At 38.9% G+C, this 23,792-nt stretch overlaps 2 protein-coding genes across 6 annotated transcripts in view; one reads left to right on the top strand and one right to left on the bottom strand.

Annotated features, from left to right (window-relative positions):
* Positions 1-23,792, top strand: part of LOC106071491 (2-aminoadipate transaminase-like) — a 40,317-nt gene that overhangs the window by 2,438 nt on the left and 14,087 nt on the right. For all 5 annotated transcript variants that reach the window (XM_056042688.1, XM_056042684.1, XM_056042685.1 and 2 more), the window contains exons 3-10: positions 1,810-1,928; positions 2,835-2,989; positions 9,166-9,330; positions 10,107-10,359; positions 11,248-11,362; positions 18,782-18,853; positions 19,680-19,783; positions 21,428-21,546. In XM_056042688.1, coding sequence (XP_055898663.1) covers positions 1,810-1,928; positions 2,835-2,989; positions 9,166-9,330; positions 10,107-10,359; positions 11,248-11,362; positions 18,782-18,853; positions 19,680-19,783; positions 21,428-21,546 — 1,102 coding nt within the window. The remainder of the gene's footprint in view (positions 1-1,809; positions 1,929-2,834; positions 2,990-9,165; positions 9,331-10,106; positions 10,360-11,247; positions 11,363-18,781; positions 18,854-19,679; positions 19,784-21,427; positions 21,547-23,792) is intronic.
* The window catches only part of LOC106061035 (aspartate--tRNA ligase, mitochondrial-like), a 94,635-nt gene continuing 92,478 nt past the window's right edge, over positions 21,636-23,792 (bottom strand). The window contains exon 18 of the mRNA XM_056042683.1: positions 21,636-23,684. Within this exon, the coding sequence (XP_055898658.1) occupies positions 23,509-23,684 (176 nt within the window). The 3' untranslated portion in view covers positions 21,636-23,508. The remainder of the gene's footprint in view (positions 23,685-23,792) is intronic.

Here is a 23,792-nt window from a genome sequence, read left to right as displayed (position 1 = left end):
GAACATGGAATGTCCATACTTTACTGGAACCTGGTAGTTGTGCACAAGTTGCCAAGGAAATGGCCAACTACAAACTACAGATCATGGGAATGAGTGAAATTTGATGGATCACTTTTGGAGAAACAAGACTGCAATCAAGAGAAACCCTGGTCTTCTCTGGAAAGGAAAAAGAAGAAAATTTCTATGAAAATGTTGTAGCACTAGTATTAAACAAGGAAGCCTTTAAGAGTCTTTTAGAATGGGAACCAGTTTCAGAAAGAATAATTACAGATAAATTTTTGTCTAAGTTAAAAAATGTCCACATTATTATGTGCTATGCTCTCATAAACCTTGCAAGTGATACTGACAAAATACATTTTATGACCAACCACAAAGTATAGTTGACAAAATACCTATAAGAGATGTTTTGATTGTCATGGAAGACTTGAATGCAAAAGTGGGAAGTGACAATAGAGAGAAACAGAAAAGTATCAGCATAAATGAATATGGAGAAGCTCATTACTGAATGTACCAAACAGAAGAAGGAGCAGATATTGGCTCTGACAAACTAAAAATAAAGCTTGCCAGCAATAAAAAAAAAAAGAAAAGATTTGCCCTAGACAAGCTCCATAACACCCAGATTAAAAAGGAATTCCAACTATCCCTTAAAAATAGATTTGCTGTGCTACAACTAGATAAGGCTGAACAAAGCGTTGATAAATCATGGCTAAATTTCAAAGAAACTATTACTAAAACAATCAATGAATTTTTAAGTGGATATTAAAGAGAGAAAATGTGCCATACAGGCAGTTAACCTAGCTAATAAGATAAGATAAGATAATTTTTATTGATCCAATCTAATGGAAATTCAGTTTGACTACAATTGACAACCTCAGCGTAACTTCTGTACAAAAACAATATTGATTAAAAATTGAACTACATTCACACACGAAAACACATACAAACTCACAACCAGCGCTTTATGAATTTGACTTCTATGTACTTCTCGATGACGACAGCTGATCTTGTAACACTCTGACCGAAAGTGGGATAAAGGAGTTTTTAAATCTTTCAGTTTTACTCCTAATGGAAAGGATATGACCACTTCTTTCAGATCTTATGTAACAGTGGTTTAATCGGTGCAGGTTGTCTTTAAGAATCGTGAGTGATTTGCAAAGGCATTTTTCTTGGAAAGCTCTTCAAGAGATGGTAGCTGTACTTGAGTGATATACAATGCTTTTTTAATTAGTCTATTTATTCTAAGTCTTTGGGCCAGTGAAGTATTATCATACCAGCAGGTGATGGAAAAGTTAATAAGACTGCTGATGGTAATACAAGAAACAGCAAGAGAGAGAGGATGGCTAAAATAGATAAAAACCTGTTTAAGCTTGGCTTCTGCTGCCATGAGCAGACTGTGGAGAATCTGAAAAAGTAACATTAGCTTCCCTTTAAAATTAATACTGTATTCTTTGCTAGTGGTCTCTGTATGGTTGTGATAGTTGGACACTGAACACTGGGGCTGAAAGAATAACCCAAGCCATTGAAAGTAAATGCTACAGAAAAATGCTGGGTATCAAATACCAGGAAAAGAAGACAGCACTTAGGCTAGAAAAAAGAAGGAACTCTTCAATACTGTGAAGAGATGAAAGTTGAGCTGGATTGGTCAGATTGTGAGTAAAAAATGTAAAGTTCCCCTTTCAGACCTTGTGGTCTATAGGGCAGATGATGATGACAAGAGTCATGGAACAAATGATGAGATATGATTAGTTTACTGACAAAAAACCAGTTAAATACACAACAATACACAAAGTTTTTCTTATTTTGTCACAGAATGATCCCAACATTAACATTGGAAATTTATTCAAATATGGAGAGAATCAAGGGGATCAAGAATTTCGAGAAAACCTCGCACATTTTTTGACAGATGAATATGGGGATGATGTGAAAAGGTAAAACTTATAGTAGAAAAAATATTGCTAATATTATTATTATTATTTTATTATAATCACTATCCCTCCCTCCCCTCTCACTTTTTACAAATTATCTAATTAGTTCTATGTAGAAAAGTTTTAATACCAAAAAATATGCTTCCTTTTTTTTTTAATACTGGTGTGTAACAATCTGCTCCCCCCCCCTCCCAAATATATATATATATATATGCAGAAAATCATTGCTTGACTGACTCCTCAAGAGTTATAGAAACAAAATAAAGTACCTGTAGGACTTTTTTTAAGTTAGGGGAGATAATGGTGGGGGTGAGGGGAGTGTTGCAGGGGGCCAAAATAAAACCAAGAAGATAATAAGTCTGTGAAATATTTCAAGGGACAAAAGTATGTGTGAGAGAGCTTTATAACAGGCCAATAGAATGTGTGAGGAAAATAAGTGTTTATAAAATAAGCTCTAATTAGCCAACCTGTCTCACTTCATCTTTTTTTGGCAGTGCATGGGGAAGAAGGACATATGTTTGAATCTTATAATAATTGGTAGAACCATTGGGGAGGGGAAGCAAACACAGAATCTACTGACAAGTTCTCTTCCTCCCTGTAATTGCCATCCTTTGTGTCTCTGCAAAAGAAATGTTAATGACTTGCTATTATTGTCCAATAGTTTCTTAGGCCTGACTTGCCTACTCCCTTACCTTCCTTGCAGGAAGGTTTTTGAAAGGCATGAAAATTTTGAGATATTGTACCATCAGCATACATGTTCTTCTGACAGTGTGCAGAAGGACCTCTTTTATCTTCAACAGGCATCTCAGCTCCATAGCTATATATAGGTATATAACAATATAGCTGTCTTAATATGAAATGCACATTATAAAATCATCTTTTTTTTCTTGTTTTTGAAAATTCATTTAGCTCCAATTTAATGGTGACTGCAGGGGCCACCCAGGGACTTCATGCCATATTGACTATATTATGTGATAAGAAGACCCCAGTTTTTATAGAAGATCCAACTTATTTTCTAGCCAGTCGAATGATTAAAGATGATCTTCAAATAAATACTATACCAGGTGATATAAAATAGCTTTAGTTTCTTTTACAGTTCCTGGTCATTTCATCCCTGGTCACTTCATCCCTGGTCATTTCATCCCCTGGTCATTTCATCCCCTGGTCATTTCATCATCTGATCATTTTATCTAACAAATAGTAATTATAGAAATCATGAATAAGCAATATTTAATATATTCATTTTTATTGACATGCCTTAAAGTGTAATACATTAGATAAGAATTAAATTAAATGCCATTAAAAACTATCAAATGTAATGTGTATAAATATAGAGGTCAAGAGGTCATGTTTAAAAGTGTTGTGTTCATCTACATCAATAAGACAGAGTGGGGGTGGGGAAATGTAGTTCAGTGGAAGGGAAAACACTATAAATGCATCAATAACATGTCAAAAAATATCAAAAAGCATTCTACATAACCATATTTATATATTAGAAGAAATGAAGGCTTAAAGTCAAAGCCTTAACATTACAATTAAACTGAATAAGAAAACAATTTTAATTGGTGATGAAATGACGGGGGATGAAGTGATTAAGGATGATATGACTGGGAAAGAAATGACTGGTCACCTCTTTTACTTATTGTCTGTTTCCTGTCTGTCTATCTGGCTGGCTGTAGTCATTCTGTCTGTCTGGCTGACTTTCTGTCTGTCTGGTAAAAAGTGTGTACACGTTATTTCCCCCCACACCCATTCTCAGATCAAGTTGAAAATTTAAAAATTATCCATTGGCATAGACGAAACATGAATCAATTTAAAAAATTACCAATTAATAAGGCATATGGCTAAATTTGTAGGGCTTAGTCCCTTTAAATAATTGTTAACTCTTTTTCTCTCACACTCATTCTTACATCAGGTTGATTCTTTAAACAATTATTTAGTGTACCTAACAAAACACGAATGACTAAAAAAATTACCAATTAGCCAATCAATTATTGGAAATTAATTATTCTGTTTGATATCCATCCATCCATCCCAGTGGCGCTACAGCCCATGGAGGGCTCTGGCCTGCTTAAACACATCCTTCCATTCAGATCTCTCCTGGGCCTTTCGTCTCCATGCCCTAACCCCAAGCTGCTTCAGATCTGCTTCCACGTCATCTATCCATCCCGTTCGGGGTCTGCCTTTGGGTTGCCTGCCTTTTGGTTTTTGCCTGTATACGATTTTCGCCCCTCTGTTGTCTGACATTCTTTCAAGGTGACCTGCCCAACGTAGTCTGTTCTTTTTTATTTCGTTCACTATTGGTGGGTCTTCATATAATTGATATAACTCATGGTTAGTGCGTGTCCTCCACCCTGTTTCATCCTGTATGGCACCATAGATTTTCCTAAGGATTTTTCTTTCCCAAGTGTTGAGTAAATTTTCAGATGTCTTTGTCAGTGTCCAGGTCTCACTTCCATACATTGCTGCTGGTCTTATTAAAGTTTTGTATATTATTTTCTTGGTTTTACTTGAAATCATTTTGCTCTTAAGTAGATGGTGGGTGCTATAAAATGCCCTGTTGCCTGCTGCTATTCTTTCCTTTATTTCTGTTAGTAGGTCATTTTTGAAATTAATAGTACTTCCTAGATATTTGAAAGTTTGGACGTTTTCAAATTCGTGGTCTTTGATTTTGATATTTTGTCCCTCTGTTTGATTGTCTCTTGTCATTGTGATGTACTTGGTTTTACTGTCATTGACCTCAAGTCCTGCTGGTCGAGATGCTTCTTCTAGTTGTATGAAGGCTCTAGCAATGTCAGAGGTTTCTTTACCCAATAAGGCAATGTCATCGGCATAAGCAAGGTATTGTAGAGGTTGGCTGTATATCGTCCCTGTTGGTTGTGGACCCATGTTTTCTCTCCTGAAGTAGTTAGTAATAGTTCCCCTTGTGTTTATGTGTATATTTCTTATAACTCTCTCCAGTGTTAAATTGAAAAGCATGCAGGAAAGTGCGTCTCCTTGTCTTAATCCTCGTTTAATCCTAAATTCCCGTGAGTGTTCTCCTTGTATCATGACTTTGCTTTTTGAGTTGTTTAATGTCATATGTATAAGTCTTGTCAGCTTATTGGGTATTCCAAAATCCTGTAGTGTGTCATATAGGTATTTCCTTCTGATACTGTCATAAGCCATTTTATAGTCTATAAAGAGTTGGTGGATTGGTATGTTGTATTCATGGCATTTTTCTAGTATACATCTTAGTGTGAAGATGTGGTCGGTTGTGGATTTGTTGGGTCTGAAACCACATTGGTAGTCACCTAAGATTTCTTCTGAATATTTTCCAAGTCTCTTAGTTATAAGCCTAGACAGTATCTTATAAGTCACATTTAGTAGAGAGATTCCTCTGTAATTACAGCACTTTAACTTGGATCCTTTTTTGTGTATTGGGGTTATAAGAGCCGTTTCCCATTCTGTTGGTATTACTTCTTGTTCCCAAATTCTTGATATTAGTCTGTGTATTTGGGAATGTAAGTCTTTCCCTCCATATTTAATTAGTTCTGCTGTGATTTGGTCCTCTCCTGGTGCTTTGTGATTCTTCATGGTCCTAATTATTTCTGATGTTTCAATGAGTGTTGGAGGGTTCACTAAGGGATCTGGTTCCCCATGTGGCAGTTCATATTCTCCATTGTCTCCATCTTCAGTGGTATTTAGGATCTCCTCAAAGTATTCAGCCCATCTCTCAATGACCCTGCTGTTTTCTGTAATAAGCTGACCATCTTTGTTCTCACACATGTGTGATCTAGCTTGAAATCCGTTCTTTTCATCTTTAATTTTCATATACATTCCTCTCATGTCTCCCTCCTTTGCTAGTTCCTCAATTTGAGTGATCTTGGACTTTTCCCATTCCCGTTTTTTCTTTCTTACAACTTTTGTGGCCCTTCTTCTTGCTTCATTGTATTGCTGTCTAGTGTTCCTGGTTTCTCTCTCATTCGGGCATTGTTCTTCTCTTCTATAGTTTGTCTGCATTCATCAACATACCACCCTATTTTCTCGTTCTTTTGTTTAAATCTAACTACCTCTTCTGCTGTTCTTTTGATAGCATGCTTTATTATTTCCCAATGCTCATTTATGTTATTTTCGCAGTCCTTTTCTAATGTTGTCAGTTGTGTTTGGAGTGCCATTCTATAAGTTTCTGCAACAAGTGGATCCTTTGTGAGTTTTTGACTATCATATTGCTGTTCTCTCTTTCTTTGGTAATTGTGTATGGTACTTATTCTTTGTCTAAATTTAGCTTTTACTAGTAGGTGGTCTGAGTCAGCATTAGCTCCTCTGAAACTTCTTACATCTAGTATGTCTGATCCATGTCTCTTATCTATGAGTATATGATCTATTTGATTCTGGGTGTTGCCATCAGGTGAGATCCAGGTTACCTTGTGAATATTCTTATGTTGGAATTTTGTGCTGCTGATAGACATTCCTTTTCCTGATGCAAAATCCACTAATCTTATGCCATTATTGTTGGTCTCTTCATGTAAACTTTCTTTGCCAATTATTGGTCTGAATGCTGGTTCCTTTCCAATTTTTGCATTGAAATCTCCTAGGACTATTTTGATGTCATGCTTTGGCACTTCATCATAAATTCTTTCCAGTCCATCATAGAAGGCTTCTTTTGTGTTATCATCTGCATCTTCAGTAGGGGCATGAACATTGATAAATGATATGTTGAAGAATTTTCCTTTCAAACGTAGTGAGCAGAGTCTATCACTTACAGGTTTAAATCCAATGACATTACCTACCATTTCCTTTTTAACAGCAAAACCTGTACCTAAGTTGTTAGTGCTTCCACCACTATAAAATATAGTATACTCCTTGGTTCTGAGAATGTCCGAGTCTTTCCACCTGATTTCCTGTAGGGCTGCAAGGGGTATCCTATATTTCTTTAACACTTCAGTAAGTTGGGCTAGCGCACCTGCTCTATAAAGGCTTAGCACGTTCCATGTCGCAAAACAAAAATCATGTCCTTTTCCAGGCCTAGGTCGTTTTCCGTTGAGATCTGTCCGGGTTTTCTTGTGTGTATTAGCTTTCGTAACAGTATTTTTTATATGACAGAGTTGTTAGCCCTGTGCATAACCATCTGGGGGGCTGCCCCTTTCAGCTCTCTGGATAGCTGCCTTTATTTTTGGGTAAGGTGCCCTAGCCTTTGTGGATCCCTCCACTTCCTGCAAGGCAGCAGGTTTGAATTTGGTCCACCCCGGGTATTTTATTTCCCCAGTACCCACCATATCTGGAGGGCATTCCCCTATCCGCCACCTGGGGAGGCGCTTGATGGGAGATCAAAAATTCCACACGAGATTCTGTTTGATATCAAATAAGGGAAATAACTTCTACATTATTTGTAGTTGTAAAATAGGAGTTCTTCCCCTTAAATAATCTTTGTTTTTTAAAAAATGATTTTTAAAAATATTTTGCTTGTTGTATATGGATATAATAATGACATTCGAAGATGAGGTGGAACAAAAGTTTCCCACTGGCATTATAAATATCTAACACCATTGCACTTTGAATAGATGGAAGGAAGGTCACATGACATATGTTTGTTGGTCTACGTGTTCATTCTGGATTGAAGATATATTACACTTGAGCCCAAACCACCTTCAGGAGTCAGGACAGCAAGGAATAGCGATGGGCAAGGTTAGAACCAAGATCATTAAGGTGACAGTCCTGAGAGCATACCACAATACATATAAAACAGGCCAAATATAAAAATACTTTAAAAAAGAAGGAAAAAAAAGCAGAGCTTATCTAAGAGGAAGAACTCCACATTTACAACTATATATCTCAATAATGTAAAAGTTTTTTTTCCATTTTTCAAGATCAAGCAAGAATAAGTAATTACCAATAATTAATTGACTAATTGGTTAACTTTTTAATTGATGCATGTTTTGTTTGGTAAAATAAATAATTGTGTAAAGTTTCAACTTGATCGAAAAAAAAAAACTCTAGATCTATCTCATTAATGTTATTAGGATTATTTTTGTTTGACTGCTTCTAAAAGGAAGTGGAAATGACAGAAGGCATATTAAAAATAAGTAGACTTGGAATTCGCAATATTTAAAAAAATGCTTTTTATGTAGACTGCAGCCTTTTGGGGAAATACTGAAAATAAAATCCAAAGGTTTGATTGAAAGCTTGCGTTTTTTTTGTGAACAGTGGTCCTCAGGTTGCGAATCTGTCAAAAACCATTCTCAGTGAGCATCTACGAGGTAAAAGGAACCTGTGTACGAAATTTCATGCAGATATATATATGATAGTTTAAGAGATCTTGTGATCAATAAGTATGTCAGTGGTATTTTGTAAATATATAATAGATACATTTTATCGCCTGCTTTCTCTTTCATTCTCTCTCTCTCTCTCTCTCACTTTCACTTTCTGGAACCCCCATTTTGTTTTTTTTTTACCTGCACATTGTAATATCTCACGCATAGACTTTTGACTTGAGTTGGAAAGACCCTCTTCATAATGAACCCCTCCCGCTGCCTTAATATTAGTAACACTTTTGCTTATTGCTCCCCCTCCACCCCTGCCAACAACAAACGTTAGTCCTTCGTACACATTCCCGTTCCCCTTTCTATATTTATCTTAGTATTTCGTTCTTTAAATAAAAAGAAATATCAGTTAGGTTTTATTAATTGTAATTGTATTTGACCCCATTTTAATGTAGCGAAATGACAAAGATTTTTAATTCTGTTAGGGTTAGTTGTTTTTTTTTTTAAAGTGTTACAAAATACCATTACTTGCTCTCTCTCTCTCTCAAAACAAAAATTCTATTAGGATTGGTTTTATTTTTTATTTAGACCACTTTCAAAAGGAAGTGGAAATGACAGAAGGCATATCACAAATAAGTAGACTAAGAGAAAAAGAAAAATATTGCCTTACAAATATGGAATTTGTGATATTTTATTTAATGCTTTCCAATTGGACTGCAGCTTTTTGGGGAAATACCAAAAATAAAATACAAAGGTTTGATAGAAACTTCTGGTTTTTCATGAATAGCAGTCCTCAGGTTGTGAATATGTCAAAAAACATTCTTAGCTAGTATCTAGGAGGTAAAAGGAACCTGTATTCAAAATTTAATGCAGATACATATGATAGTTTAAAAGATCTCGTGATCAATGAGTCAGTGGTAACTTACAAATATGTAGTAGATTAAATAAATCCATCTCTACATTGAGGGATAAATTTCATTAAATAATTTTTTTTTCAGTTCAAGGTGATGAAACTGGAATGATTCCTGAGTGCCTAGAAAAAGCTCTTCTTTCTTACAAAGATCAAAAACAGAATGTTACTTGTGAACCTAGCTCAAGATTTTGGGCAGCTGTTTATCTTGTTCCAGTCTTTAGCAACCCAACTGGTTGGACTTACACTGAAGGTTGTCAACATCAATTCACAGAATTCAAATTTACATTTTCACAAATACCAAATCTGTTTTCCATTGTTCAGTACTAGACTAGACTGTTCATAAATATACTAAGCTGGCATAGAAAGGGGACATATGAAAAAAAGAATAAAATTTCTATAGTATTTTTGTTTTCAAAAATTTCCTGAAGTGTTTAGGAATTTAATTTAGAACTTTATAAATTTAATGACAACTTTCTTTTGTTTACTTTTGAAGATTAAACTCATTGAGTGGAAGGCCCATCTTTCTCTGGAAATAAAGTACCCCTTTCAGACCCTACAATCTATAGGGCAGATGATGTAAAGGTCATCTGTCATCACTCATGGTTAACAAGCTTGTCATGTGGTCAGCACAATGACCAACCGCTTAACTTTCCCCAACTAATCTCAGGTACCCATAAAGTTGGGTGGACTCTAAGTGCCCTAAAAATCCCAAAATTTAAATTCTAGTCTTCACTGATTCGAGCCCGGGACCCCTTGGTTCAGAAGCCAAGCACTTTACCAAGCCCACTTTCACATCAATAAATAAATAAATAATATTAAAATGGCAAAACTAAAATTAAAGTTCTATTGAAAACATCCATTTTGCTAATTTTTAGAAATGCTCTTTTATATCCATGCACAAATTTTTTTTATGACAGCTGGATTTGCCTAATTGTAAGATTTGCCCATTCTATGATCTAAGATTGTTTTCTTTGTTGAGCAGTGTCACATGCTGTTCTTTTAATAGTGTACTATTTATTTCTACAGAGCGCTGCAAAAAGCTGGTACAAGTTGCCAGGAAATACAACATTTTGCTCATTGCTGAGGATGTATACAATTTGATCTATTTCCAAGATGCCTGTCCACCGAAGAGACTTCTCTCATATGATCTGGCGACTGACGCAGACTATACAGGAGGAAATGTGTTGTCTAATGGAACATTTTCAAAAATATTTGCCCCTAGCGTCAGGCTTGGATGGATTGAGGGACCTGCTAAATTATTGTGTCCTATTTATGAAAGGTTAGATTTGTCTTAAAATGGTTAATTCTCTTTCAAGTTTTAGTTCAAGGGTAGACACCGGCAGTCTAATTAAATTGTTTGTTGGGAGTGTTGGACTCTCTTTATGATGATCAGGGCTCAGCTCTTGCTGCTGTTCATCCCCTGGCACATCAAGAGATATGAGCAATACCAGCAACTAGTAGATGGCACATCAAGAAGTATGGGCAATACCAGTAACTAGTAGATGGCACATCAAGAAGTATGGGCAGTACCAGTAACTAGTAGATGATGGCACATCAAGAGGTATGAGCAATACCAGTAACTAGTAGATGATGGCACATCAAGAGGTATGAGCAATACCAGTAACTAGTAGATGATGGCACATCCAGAGGTATGAGCAATACCAGTAACTAGTGGATGATGGCACATCAAGAGGTATGAGCAATACCAGTAACTAGTAGATGATGGCACATCAAGAGGTATGAGCAATACCAGTAACTAGTAGATGATGGCACATCAAGAGGTATGAGCAATACCAGTAACTAGTAGATGATGGCACATCAAGCTATGAGCAGTACCAGTAACTAGTAGATGATGGCACATCAAGCTATGAGCAGTACCAGTAACTAGTGGATGATGGCACATCAAGAGGTATGAGCAGTACCAGTAACTAGTAGATGATGGCACATCAAGCTATGAGCAGTACCAGTAACTAGTAGATTGTTGATGGACTTGTTATCAAGTCTCACCCCCCCCCTTTTTTTGCCAATTAGCATCTAGGATTACATTTCTGACCATTGGGTTAGCAGTCACACTCTTAGTAACTTATGCAGCTTAACTTTTTTTTTCAAAGACAAGAAATGTGTGATCAGCAGATTTATCAAGCTTATTTCCTGTCTTTCTGTTCAGTTTTTTAACCTGGAGTGGTGGCAGCTTCAATCATTACATGGCTAAAGTCATGAGCCAACTTCTATCCAGTGGAGCTCTAAAGGAACATACAGAGTGGTTGAGAGCATCCTACAAGGTAGAGTTCTAGGTCTCAATTCTCTTGATTTGACTTTAAGTAGCCTTTACAAAATAATGAATAAAGAACAACAAATCTTCATAAAAAAACAAAACATAGTTACTTCTTGGTTCCTTTATGTTTCACTATAGAACAGAAAGTTTCACACTTGACAGAATGTTGCACAATAGAACAGAAAGTTTCACGCTTGACAGAATGTTGCACAATAGAACAGAAAGTTTCACGCTTGACAGAATGTTGCACAATAGAACAGAAAGTTTCACGCTTGACAGAATGTTGCACAATAGAACAGAAAGTTTCACGCTTGACAGAATGTTGCACAATAGAACAGAAAGTTTCACGCTTGACAGAATGTTGCACAATAGAACAGAAAGTTTCACGCTTGACAGAATGTTGCACAATAGAACAGAAAGTTTCACGCTTGACAGAATGTTGCACAATAGAACAGAAAGTTTCACGCTTGACAGAATGTTGCACAATAGAACAGAAAGTTTCACGCTTGACAGAATGTTGCACAATAGAACAGAAAGTTTCACGCTTGACAGAATGTTGCACAATAGAACAGAAAGTTTCACGCTTGACAGAATGTTGCACAATAGAACAGAAAGTTTCACGCTTGACAGAATGTTGCACAATAGAACAGAAAGTTTCACACTTGACAGAATGTTGCACGCTTGACAGAATGTTGCACAATAGAACAGAAAGTTTCACGCTTGACAGAATGTTGCACAATAGAACAGAAAGTTTCACGCTTGACAGAATGTTGCACAATAGAACAGAAAGTTTCACGCTTGACAGAATGTTGCACAATAGAACAGAAATTTTAACGCTTGACAGAATGTTGCACAATAGAACAGAAAGTTTCACACTTGACAGAATGTTGCACGCTTGACAGAATGTTGCACAATAGAACAGAAAGTTTCACGCTTGACAGAATGTTGCACAATAGAACAGAAAGTTTCATGCTTGACAGAATGTTGCACAATAGAACAGAAAGTTTCACGCTTGACAGAATGTTGCACAATAGAACAGAAAGTTTCACGCTTGACAGAATGTTGCACAATAGAACCTGAGATGAACTCCTATTGAAAAAACAGAGCAGGAAGGACTAGTCCTCCCGTAGTGCTCTGGCAAGAAACTTAGCCGTCCGGCGTAGTGCCTCATAGCTACCATACAAGTCGAGTGACTACACAGGCAAGTCCCCCCTTAGCTCGCGGAGCTGGGGACACTCGTACAAGACATGCGACACTGTTTCGACGCTCTCTCCACAGTGACGGCATCGGGAGTCAAAGTTGGTGCGGAACCGGGCAAAGTATGCCCCAATAGGACAGTGTTCCGTCCTGCACTGCGCAACTATTGACTGCTCTGACCTCCTCAGTCGCCACCATGGATCGTCGCGATCTGGGTGACGCATGCGCTGCCAGACACCACGTGCTCTGTCGGATTCCTCCCAGGACTTTAACCACTTCTCATGAATGAGTGCTCGGATTTGTGCCGTTGCTTGTAAGTACGTGCTTGGTGCTTCGAGGTGTGTGGCTGCCATTGCACCCTCCCTTGCGAGGGCGTCTGCCGTTTCATTGCCCTTCACGCCGCAATGTGAAGGCGCCCACTGCATATAAACGACAGCTCCAATAGCTCGGCGGATGTTATCTGCGGCGCCGATTGCCTCTTCTATTACGGGCGACCCTCCCCCGCCGCCACCCATAACTAGGAGACTGGAGCGAGAGTCAGTGACCAACACCACCGTAGTGGCGTTAGTCTCGCGTTCGAGCATTCGGGCCCTAATGGCCTCGAACGCCCTAGTTATCCCTGTAAGTTCGGCATCCATGGAGCATGCAGCGTAGCCGCATGGACCAGAGAGCCTATCTGGTTCAGTCCGGTCGGGGTAGACAATAAGGGCCCCATACCCCGATCTATCGGGGTCCCTCATTACCGACCCATCGGTATAGCAGAATATGGCATCTGATGGGTAGGACTTTATAGTAATGGATGCCAAATTTTGGAGAATGGCAGGTGTTAATCGCCTCTTGGTGGCTCCCTCTTGCCCTAACAGGGACAGGTTTATTTGTGGGGCCGGCATCTCCTCCACGGAGGGCACGTACTGATTCTCCTAATGGGAATTCTATCAGTGGAGAGTCCAGCTGTATTTGACAAATTGGCCGCTATATGTAGGAACGATCGCATTTTAATGCGGTTCCTCTCTCTCCACTGTCGCACTAAAATTGAGGTGGGTAGCCTAGAGTCGCCCCTTTTATAGCGCTCGTAGGCCGTAAGTACTGCCCTCTCCCTCCTAAGATATAAGGGTGCCACGTTTGTAAAGATTTCAGCAGCGTTTGTTGGGCTTGTCCTAAAGGTGCCACAAATGAACCGTAGAGCCTGTGCTTGTACCCGGTCGAGTGATTCGAGGGCAGTTTTACTAGCATATACTTGAACTGTATAGCTGTATTCGATTTGTGATCTGACTGCCCCTAGATACAATGTGCGTAGCATGTCAGCTTTGGCACCCCACTTTGTGCTGGCCAGCTTTCTTAATAACGCTAACTTCTCCGAGGCTTTTCGTTCAACTTCCTGGACGTGCTGGAGCATTGACAGTTTTCTATCCAGGGTCACCCCTAGATATTTTGGCGTATTTTCACGCTGGAGTCGCAGCCCACCGAGTTGAAGCTCGAATGGAGCCTTAAGGATGTCGATTCCTAGGCTGAACAGGGACCAGGTCGTTTTGGCAACGTTTATCTGAATCTGCCATTTGTCGCAATACGAGGAGATGGTATGGAGGTCTGCTTGAAGTGCCGCCTGAATTTGGTCGGCTTTCTTCCCGGTTGACCAGAGGACAATATCGTCAGCATATAGCAGTTTTTGGACCGTAGTGAGCTGGGCAAGTCATTAAGAAAGGCTATGAAAAGTGTACAGGACAGGGCAGAGCCCTGAGGCAGGCCATTAAGTTGTTGTTTTGGCTTGCTAAGGGAGTGCTGGTATTTTGTACGTGTGCTCCTCCCTGACAGAAAGGATTGTATCCAATTGTATATCTTGCCCCGCACACCCATAGCTCTTAGCTTAAGATAGAGGCCTTGCTTCCACACACGATCGTAGGCCTGTTTTAGGTCTATGAACACCGCGTATGTGCTCTCGGACCTCTGGAACCCGTCGGCCACCTCCTGTGCGAATGTCGTGACCTGATCGATCGGGCTCAAGCCTGCCCTAAAGCCGGCCTGTTCTGGCGCTAGGATACCGGCACTCTCAAAGCACCAAACTAGCCGCTCGTTAACCATTCGCTCAGCAACTTTGCCAAGGGTTGAGGTTAGTGAAATGGGTCTGTAGGACTCCACGTTAGTCGCGTCTTTTCCCTTCTTAAGGACTGGCACAATGACAGCACTCTTCCAGGCCCCGGGCAGTCTGGACTCTGCCCAGGTTCGATTCATAAACTCCAGGAGTTTATCTCTCGCAATGCCCCCAAGGTGTTTTACCATCTCGGGGGTAACCTTGTCTGGCCCCGGAGCTTTTCGATTTTTGCACTTAGCTATCGCTCTGTCCAGCTCAGCACGACAGAAGGGCGCGTTGCACGTTGCTTGGCTTTCCGGCTCATCTGGCTCCCTCTCGAGCCTCTTACGTTCTTTGTTGAGGGCTTTGGACGTGGCAGACTTCTTTTCGGGCTTGCTGATTTTAGCAAAATGTCGATTCAACAAGCCGGCCATTTTGGTTACCGTCGAGACCGGCCCTCCGGGTGACAATAGAGGGGCAGCCGTTCGCGCTGTGTCTTTGGCCTCTAGGTTTCGCAGAAGACGCCAGGCTTTCGAGGTATCCCGAAGATCCATCCCGGCGCAGGCAGCGTTCCAATGGTCCGACCGGACGCGTCGGGCCAGTTCACTCGTGGCTCTGCAGAGCCGATTGTACTCCCGCCGGATTTCAGGGGTACCCTTCCGTTCAGCAAGCCTCCGGGCTCGCTTACGTCTCAGGACCAGCTTATTCAATTCCTGAGACCACACGCGTTTCTGCCTTACGCCAGGATAAGTCCGCGGGACAAACCTCTTGGCCGCACCCAACATAGCTGCTGTTATTTCGCCGTATATGATGTCAACGTCCCTATCCTCCACTGCAATATTCATAAGGGCAGTGTTGACTGCTGCCTCGTAGGCTGGCCAGTTCGCCTTGGTGTAACTCCATCTACGCGGGGCTTTTGGGGTTACACCACTGGCCTCTGAGAGGGCAATTGTGACTAATATGGGTCTATGGTCACTTCCAATGTCATCTAGGACTTGAAATTGAGTATGTGATTCTAAGTTAGCTGTGATTAGAGTAAGGTCTGGTCTAGATTGGCTGCCATTTCCGGTATGATATAGAGTTGGGGGAGTATGTTTATTTTGCAGACAGAACAAATTAGAATTATTTAGCAGTTCATGAATTTTATGTCCCGATGAGTCGGTTGAATCATAGCCCCACTGCTGAGACTTAGCATTAAAGTCTCCTGCGATGACGTTGTGAGTATTGATATTAGTACAGTCATATTCGAGACTAATTTCATGCTTGGGGGGGTTATACAAATTAGTTACCGTGAGTTTGCGCCCTAATTTATGTATCTCGAGGGTGATGGCGTCGGTACGCCCATGCACTCGTGGACCGGGGACTTGTGTAGCAACCAGATTGTTGCGTACATACGTGATGAGCCCCCGGCAGTCTGTGCATTTGCACTTAAATGCAGTATAACCGGTGATACTGGCATTGCGTTTGCCAGTTAGTGTCTCTTGTAGTAAAGCCACGTCTATTGCCCTCTCGTGGAGGAGTTTTGAGAGCTCTAACACCTTTGGGATGACCCCGCAGATGTTAATTTGTAAGATCAGGAGGGACCTAGTGTTTATGGGCTTAGTCCCTGGAGTGGGTTGGATCCCACTAGTGTCAATTTGGGTTGTTTGGGGGCCGGAGGCTCCCGTCACTATTTCGCTTCCAGTCATATTTGCCTGCGGTGTATCTAGGTCCGCAGGAGGTTGTGGCAGACTTCCATCAACCTTATTCGAATCGGACCTCCGAAGGAGGTACGAATGCAGTGTTCGTTGAGAAGAGGACTTAGGTGGAGGAATTTTAGCTAACTTTTCACGACCTGACTAATTCCCCCTCATCGAGGTCGCGGGGCGACTAGTAGCTGACTTTTCGTGTCCAGGCCTGACGCCCACTACCCGGCGCACGGAGCCTGTTCGGGTCTGCTCGTGCCCGCTTTTTTCTGTGTCTGTGTCAATCATGGTTGTATGGTTAAGGCCGTTGGCGGCCTTAGTTACTGCTCTAATGCAGCAGCGTGCATGGCCTATACTTATGTCGTCACTAAGGGCAAGGCAGAGACCTGCCCAAGCAATCACCGCCACAGATTGGCATATAAGTTTCCTGCAAGGCAGGAGTGGGGTGGCACGCGTTTCTCGATATTCCCAGTGTCAGAGTCGCCATTGGTCGCGGCGGATTCCTCCACTAGCGCGCCAGGGAACGGGCTAGTTAGAGCCTAGCTCGTGGACGCCGACCGGTCCGCCCGACGCAGCCCGCTAAGGCCGCGCCAGTCAGTCCAGTCTTTGCCCAAAGTGAGACCCGCGAATCAGCCGAGTCCCAGGAGAACCCGACCAACCCTCGAGTTGGTGTCCAGCGCTATCCGCTTTTCGGAGATCCCGTTAGGTCTCTTACTCACCGTTGCCCCGGGGCCCCACAGGGGGGGGGGGGCTGGACATAACCCCTTTGAGTTCCTTTTACACTTGCCGGCTGCTCATTCATCAGCGGCAAGCAACCAGTACCCTTGGCCACTCCAGGAGAGCGGAGTGTTCACGCGGCGACCACGATGAGGTGGTACTGGAACGCCGCGGCACAATAGAACAGAAAGTTTCACAATTGACAGAATGTTGCACAATAGAACAGAAAGTTTCACAATTGACAGAATGTTGCACAATAGAACAGAAAGTTTCATGCTTGACAGAATGTTGCACAATAGAACAGAAAGTTTCACAATTGACAGAGTGTTGCACAATAGAACAGAAAGTTACACAATTGACAGAATGTTGCACAATAGAGCAGAACATTTCACAATTGACTGAATGTTGCACAATAGAGCAGAAAGTTTCACAATTGACAGAATGTTGCACAATAGAGCAGAAAGTTTCAGAATTGACAGAATGTTGCACAATAGAGCAGAACATTTCACAATTGACTGAATGTTGCACAATAGAGCAGAACGTTTCACAATTGACTGAATGTTGCACAATAGAGCAGAAAGTTTCAGAATTGACAGAATGTTGCACAATAGAGCAGAAAGTTTCAGAATTGACAGAATGTTGCACAATAGAGCAGAAAGTTTCAGAATTGACAGAATGTTGCACAATAGAGCAGAAAGTTTCAGAATTGACAGAATGTTGCACAATAGAGCAGAACGTTTCACAGAGCTTGGCCAATGTGTGGGCTATTGCTCAACTTTTTTGTTTTTCTTCAAAGTAACTTTTTTTTTGTTATTGCTAGCTTATTAGCTACCCCTTTCCAAAAGAAAGAAAAAAAAAAAACCTCTCAAAGTCTGACCCTACCAAAGTTCCTCATGTATTTTTAGGGTTACTTGTAGGACAAGTTTAAAAAATGGTGCTCTGGGGCCTAGAATGATAGTATGAGATAGGAATGGGATAGTATAGAAAGACCTTGTGTTGTAGACCTGCAGGTCTAGAAGAGACAGTGAGTGTTTATATGTAATTCAACCTTTTTCCTACTACTGTGATCATTGACCCTCCTTTATGCTTGCCTTCCATGTGGGTCAATCCTGTCCTTGATTGGAAAAAAGTGATACAATAGAACCTGATTATCTGCAGTGTTACTTCTCCATCATCACTGGAACTGATCTTGATGCTAATTCTCCCCATTTAACATTGTCAATCCCATCTGCAGTAGTTGATTAAAATGCAGGTCATCCTACACCTTTGCCTTGTTCAACTAGTTTTTCATCTTGCCATTGCAGGATAACTCTGCAGTGTCTCACAATGTAAATAAACCATCACAGCTTCACTTGGAAGTCTTAAATCTAACTAGAAAAAACAAATTTAGTTTCTTTATTTCTTCAGCATTTACTCTCAATTCTTGTATTCATCTTGGAGATTTCCTACCATTCATTGAGGGGTACTGTTTTATTTTTGTATCTGGAAACTGATGTACTCTATGACTTTTTACATAGTTTGACTGAAACAGTCTTGCTGAAATATTTTTTTCAACTAAAGACACTAAATATTTAAATGTGTCTGTTCAGCTTTATTCATTACTTCTGTTTTTTTCCATCATTGATGAATGCTATGCTTTTTTAAAAATAAAAAATAGAACTGATTTTCATTCCAGTATTAAAGCCATTTTAATACAAATAACAATATTTATATACATTGACAAATCTACTTATCCACTTTCATTTCCTTTTGTTATCAGAAAAGATTGGCAGCTCTTTGTGATACATTAGATGAATTGAAACCAACTGACTGGCAGTATCACAGACCTAAGGTAAGAGAAACAACTCTAATAATTCCTAATGGTTTGTGTTTCCTGCTTACTAGCTTAGCACACACAAAATTGGCTTAGCAAAACTTTTCAATATCACAATTTGTTTGTCTCCCTTTCACATTGCATCCTGATCTTACCTTTGCAATCCTCAAGGAACATAGACCTCAGTAAAAACACTCTCCACTGTCTCTTGCTAGTTTTTTAATGGCTCTTTCCTGTCCTCTTTAACTTGTACACTGCATCTCCACATTCTTTTTAGTCTTCCTCAGTCTTGTGCCCATGAGGTTCTGTCTAGCTCTGTTGTTGGTATCTTTTCTAAGGGTTGACCAATCCATCTCCACTTTCTCTCTAAGATCTGCACCTCTCTATTTCTCTGTCCCCTTCATCTCCCACAGTTTGGTGTTTTCTACTTTGTCATACCAAGTGTATTTCCAAGATATATCTCAGGTGTTTGTTGATGAAGGTCTGTACTTTTTGTGGTGTTGCTTCAGTTGTTCTCCATGTTTCAGAACCATACAGTAGGACCGCCTTGACATTAAAGATTCTTATTTTAGTCGTGTTAGAGATGTGGGGAGATTTCCAGGTTGGATTTAGGTGTGTAAATGTCTGACGTGCTAGATTTATTCGACTTTTAATGTCTTCATCTTTTCTACCTGATACACTGAGTACACTCTCCAAAGTATAGCACTAATTAATGTTAATTTAAAGTGCTTTTAAACTTGGTTTATCTCCCTTTCACTTTTACATAACTGCTTAATGTTAATCTATGGTGATTTTAAAACATCTGTAATATTATGTTTCTAAAAAAAAGTACTTTTGTTTTCAGGGTGGGTTTTTTGTATGGGTAACATTTCCTGAACACCTAAGTGCCTTGGAGTTTCTCAGGTTTGCTAGAGAAAGATATGATGTGACCTTCTTACCAGGCATATGGTAAGTGGATAGTTCAAAATGTTGATATTAGATACAACCGTTTCATTAAAATTATTTTCTATATTTCTTTAAAAAAACTATTGTAATACTTTCTTAAATAACAAAATATATAAATGAATGAAGCAGAAATGTCAATTATGCCAAATGATTTTTGCTTGTTTTAATTTCTTACTTTACACTAATTCTTTATTGTCATTCATTGAGAGCATGGTAATAGAGCAGTAATTAATAGAGCAGTAAAGCAGTAGATTAATAGAGCAGTAAAGTAGTAGATTAATAGAGCAGTAAAGCACTAGATTAATAGAGCAGTAAAGCAGTAGATTAATAGAGCAGTAAAGTAGTAGATTAATAGAGCAGTAAAACATTAGATTTTCCAACAATCTTAAAGTTTAAATTCTGATGAAAGTTTGGATTTTGATTAAAGATTTTAAATGATCATGTATCCTTAATGAATCAAGCTAAAACAAAATAAGTAGTTGACATAAGTTTAGTGTAAGTCCAAATAAAAGCTGTTGTTTATTAAGTATTGGTCTCACAGAACACAAGGTCTTGTAGGGTTCATTCAGCCAGAACACAGAAGTCAGATCACTCACCTATTTACAATAGCTTAGATTAAATTCTATCACTTCAAAGTTTCTGTCACTTATAAGTTTGTATACTGGTTTGAAATCTTGATATTTTGCATTGTACAATATTTCCCTTCTTAGTAACATCTATCTCAGAGTCATCAAATACTGTAAACATAAACTGTCTTAACCATAAAACTGTTGAGTATCAATGCAGTCAGTTTTGAAAAAAAGTTGTTGGAAAAAGGGGGGGGGGGGGAGCTCAATATGCCTAAAACAAAATTCACCAGGATATAATGACCTTTGTTTAACCATGTTTTATTCATTGGGGTTCCACTTCCATTGAGTATCTAAATAATCTAGTAAATGTCTACTAGATGTATGTCCATTCAATAAGATGTCCAATGAGCTATTGACATGTTCCTTGTTTTGATTGTGATGCAGGTTTCAAAAGATGTCACTGGGACTTAAGCAATAAAATTAAATTAAATTAAACTTCACTAGTTTAAACACAGAGTTAAATGACAACAAGCACAAATAGCTTCTCCAAGTTTCGATATACTAACATTGTATTCATTAATAGAAATACATTTGATTGATTTCAACTCCAATGGAATTGACTGACCTACTACTTTCTGCTATGCCTTATATTTGCAAGCTGGATCCAACATGTAGAAACCTTTAACAAATTCTTTTCCTAATCTCGGCACTTGCTATTTTTAATTTCAGAGAAAGTTTTACTTTGTCTAGCAACAAACCCAACTCCTGCTTTTGTCTCTTGTAGCTATTGCTTGGCCAAATTTATGTCTTTTGTGATAGTACAATTGCATATGAAGCATATTCACCCAGGGCAGTGACATGAACATCAAATGGCTATGGGGCAATGTCATACTGGTAGCACAAACTCTTGGAGAAATAGCGCTATTGTTGCATTGCAACGTGAGAATGTAAAAAAAAAAAAAGACTGCAAGGAACTAAAATGTTAACACAGTTTCTGCATGTTTTATTTATGTACTTAAAATTGTGTTCAAAAATGAAACAATTTATTTATCTATAAATATTTTATTTTTTCCCTCAGTTGTTCACCTACTTTAGGCTCCAAAAACTCTGCCAGATTGGCTTTCAGTTCTTTGAATGAGGATGCCATTGTTAGTGGCCTCAAAAAACTTATTTTGGCCTATGAAAACTTCACCAAAAGTAAGAAAAATGAACTTGCTTGATTTTTTTTTCTCTTATTCAGTTGGGGGAAAAGCAACAACTTCATGATATTATAATCAGACATAAAATTAAATTCATTCAAAGTTTTTAATGATCTATTGTGTATTTCATAAAATAAAATCCATTATGTATGATTATTCATAAGTAATACTATTCGCACCAAAGGCTATGTTTAGAATTGTACAAAGGTAAAGTGACTTTAACATTCCAGAGCTGCTGTATACTAGTTAGTTAAAGAAAATTAATCAATTAGAGCAAATTTTGTGCTTTTAAATGAAATCTTCTTTTTATATGGAACTATTTCATAATGGAAGCAAATAAAGAAATAAATATCTCCAGTGTTTGGCACGAGGGGGGGGGGGCATGTAAATTATGTATTGTACAAAATGTTTGTCATAATTTGTATACTTGTTTTAGCACTATAGTAGAACAGTAAAAGTAGTGTGCCATTAACTAGTTGTAAGTCATCTCCCTAGATGTTGAACTTCTTACAATTTCAGATAATCAAATAAGTAGAGGTGATCATTCATCTACTTGAATGGGGAAGCTGACATTCTCCACTGAAAGTGGTCTAAATAGATCCACTATATGGGAAGCGTGGTTGAGAGGCTAAGTGCGTTTGAACTTAGCTTGGCTTGGCTCGAGGTTCGACACCTGACTCGGGCAGAGTTGTGTTTACTGAGCGCCTAAAGGCAGCACGTAAAAACCTTCTCCTAGATACCCCTCCCCCCACTGGTCCACAACTGAGATTAGACCAAAGCGCTCTTAGCATGCTATAAGCATGTAAGTAGCAGTATATAAAAGCCATAATTTAATTATTGATTTATTTTATGGACTGGACATAAGGCACTGAAACTTAAAAGAATCTTTTTTTTTTTTTACCTTTTTTTAACCAAATGTCTAACAAAAAGAAAAATCTGCCCAAGTCAGGTCCTCAAGTTTGTAAGACTTTCACAGGTTTTAGATATGACAAAATGTATAGGTTAAATAGTTCCTTTCTTATTGGTTTCTTTTAAAGGAGTATAGGCTAGTTTGCCTGTCATTGACTAAGCAGTTTACTTGCCTGTCATTGACGAAGCAGTTTACTTGCCTGTCATTGACGAAGCAGTTTACTTGCCTGTCATTGACGAAGCAGTTTACTTGCCTGTCTCAGGACAAGAGAGTAATTTGCACTACTATAAATACTCATTTATGATTGTTTTTTACATTATCATGACCAAACTTGTATTGTCACCATTACCATCTTGGCTCCTTTTTTTTCTCTTTTACTTATTTGTGTAAGTTGCTTTAAAAAACATAAAAAGTTTCTCTTGAAGGTTTAGCCCAGATTAAGTCAGCTTCATTTCTCTGTGAGTCTAACATTAAAGGAGTTTCTCATGTAGCAGATATTTCCCAAAATGTCTTGTACTCAAGTTACTTATCAATAAGCCTCAATGCTCTTTTACCACAGGTGTTTACATTTGATTTATTTGACAGAGGAATAGAATTATAAATGTGTTCAAATGTAACATATTTGTTGGACAATACAAGGAGATTAAAACTATAGAAATGGCTTTATCTTTTGTTTTGTTTGTTTATTTAATACTACTGATAAAGATGTCATGGATTGGATGACCCTGGTGGCAAATGATAACATTTGTGTTGGCCTCATGTTCAGCACACATTTGTAAGACAAGGGTTGACATACTGGGTGATATCAACCCTCCTCCTCCTAGTAACATACTATCTCAGCTTTCTTAGTTACTTTAAGTGAACCTGCCATCCTATATACTAGGATCTCCATGACACTTTTGTTCATATAGAACGAGAAAGTTTGTTTTTTTGACAGTTGTATTCTAAAAATGTGTATCAATGTTTCATAAATCATCACAGTGTAAAATCATTTTGTCCAATGACATGTGAGATACCATTCACTCCATCATGCAAGACAATCAAACACTTTCATTCCGAGTGGCCATCTTGTGTCTTCAGCTTTAAGTGATAATAATCCATATCAGCCTGAGAAATAGAGGCAGGGGAATCACTCAGAGGGTCTTTTCCACCCATTATTTTGGGGAATGCTATGACATCACGAATAGAGTCTTTCTTACACATGATGGCAATTAGCCGATCTAGACCTGCAATCAACAAAAAATCTTAATTAATTACATTTACAACTTGCCAAAAAAGTTAAAGTATTTTACTACTAATAATTGTTAAATAATTTTTGAAAATTTGACAAATAA

The sequence above is a fragment of the Biomphalaria glabrata genome, chromosome 9 (genome assembly GCF_947242115.1).
Source record: "Biomphalaria glabrata chromosome 9, xgBioGlab47.1, whole genome shotgun sequence".
Classification (NCBI taxonomy): domain Eukaryota; kingdom Metazoa; phylum Mollusca; class Gastropoda; family Planorbidae; genus Biomphalaria; species Biomphalaria glabrata.
This window is presented reverse-complemented; position numbering and strand designations above follow the sequence as displayed.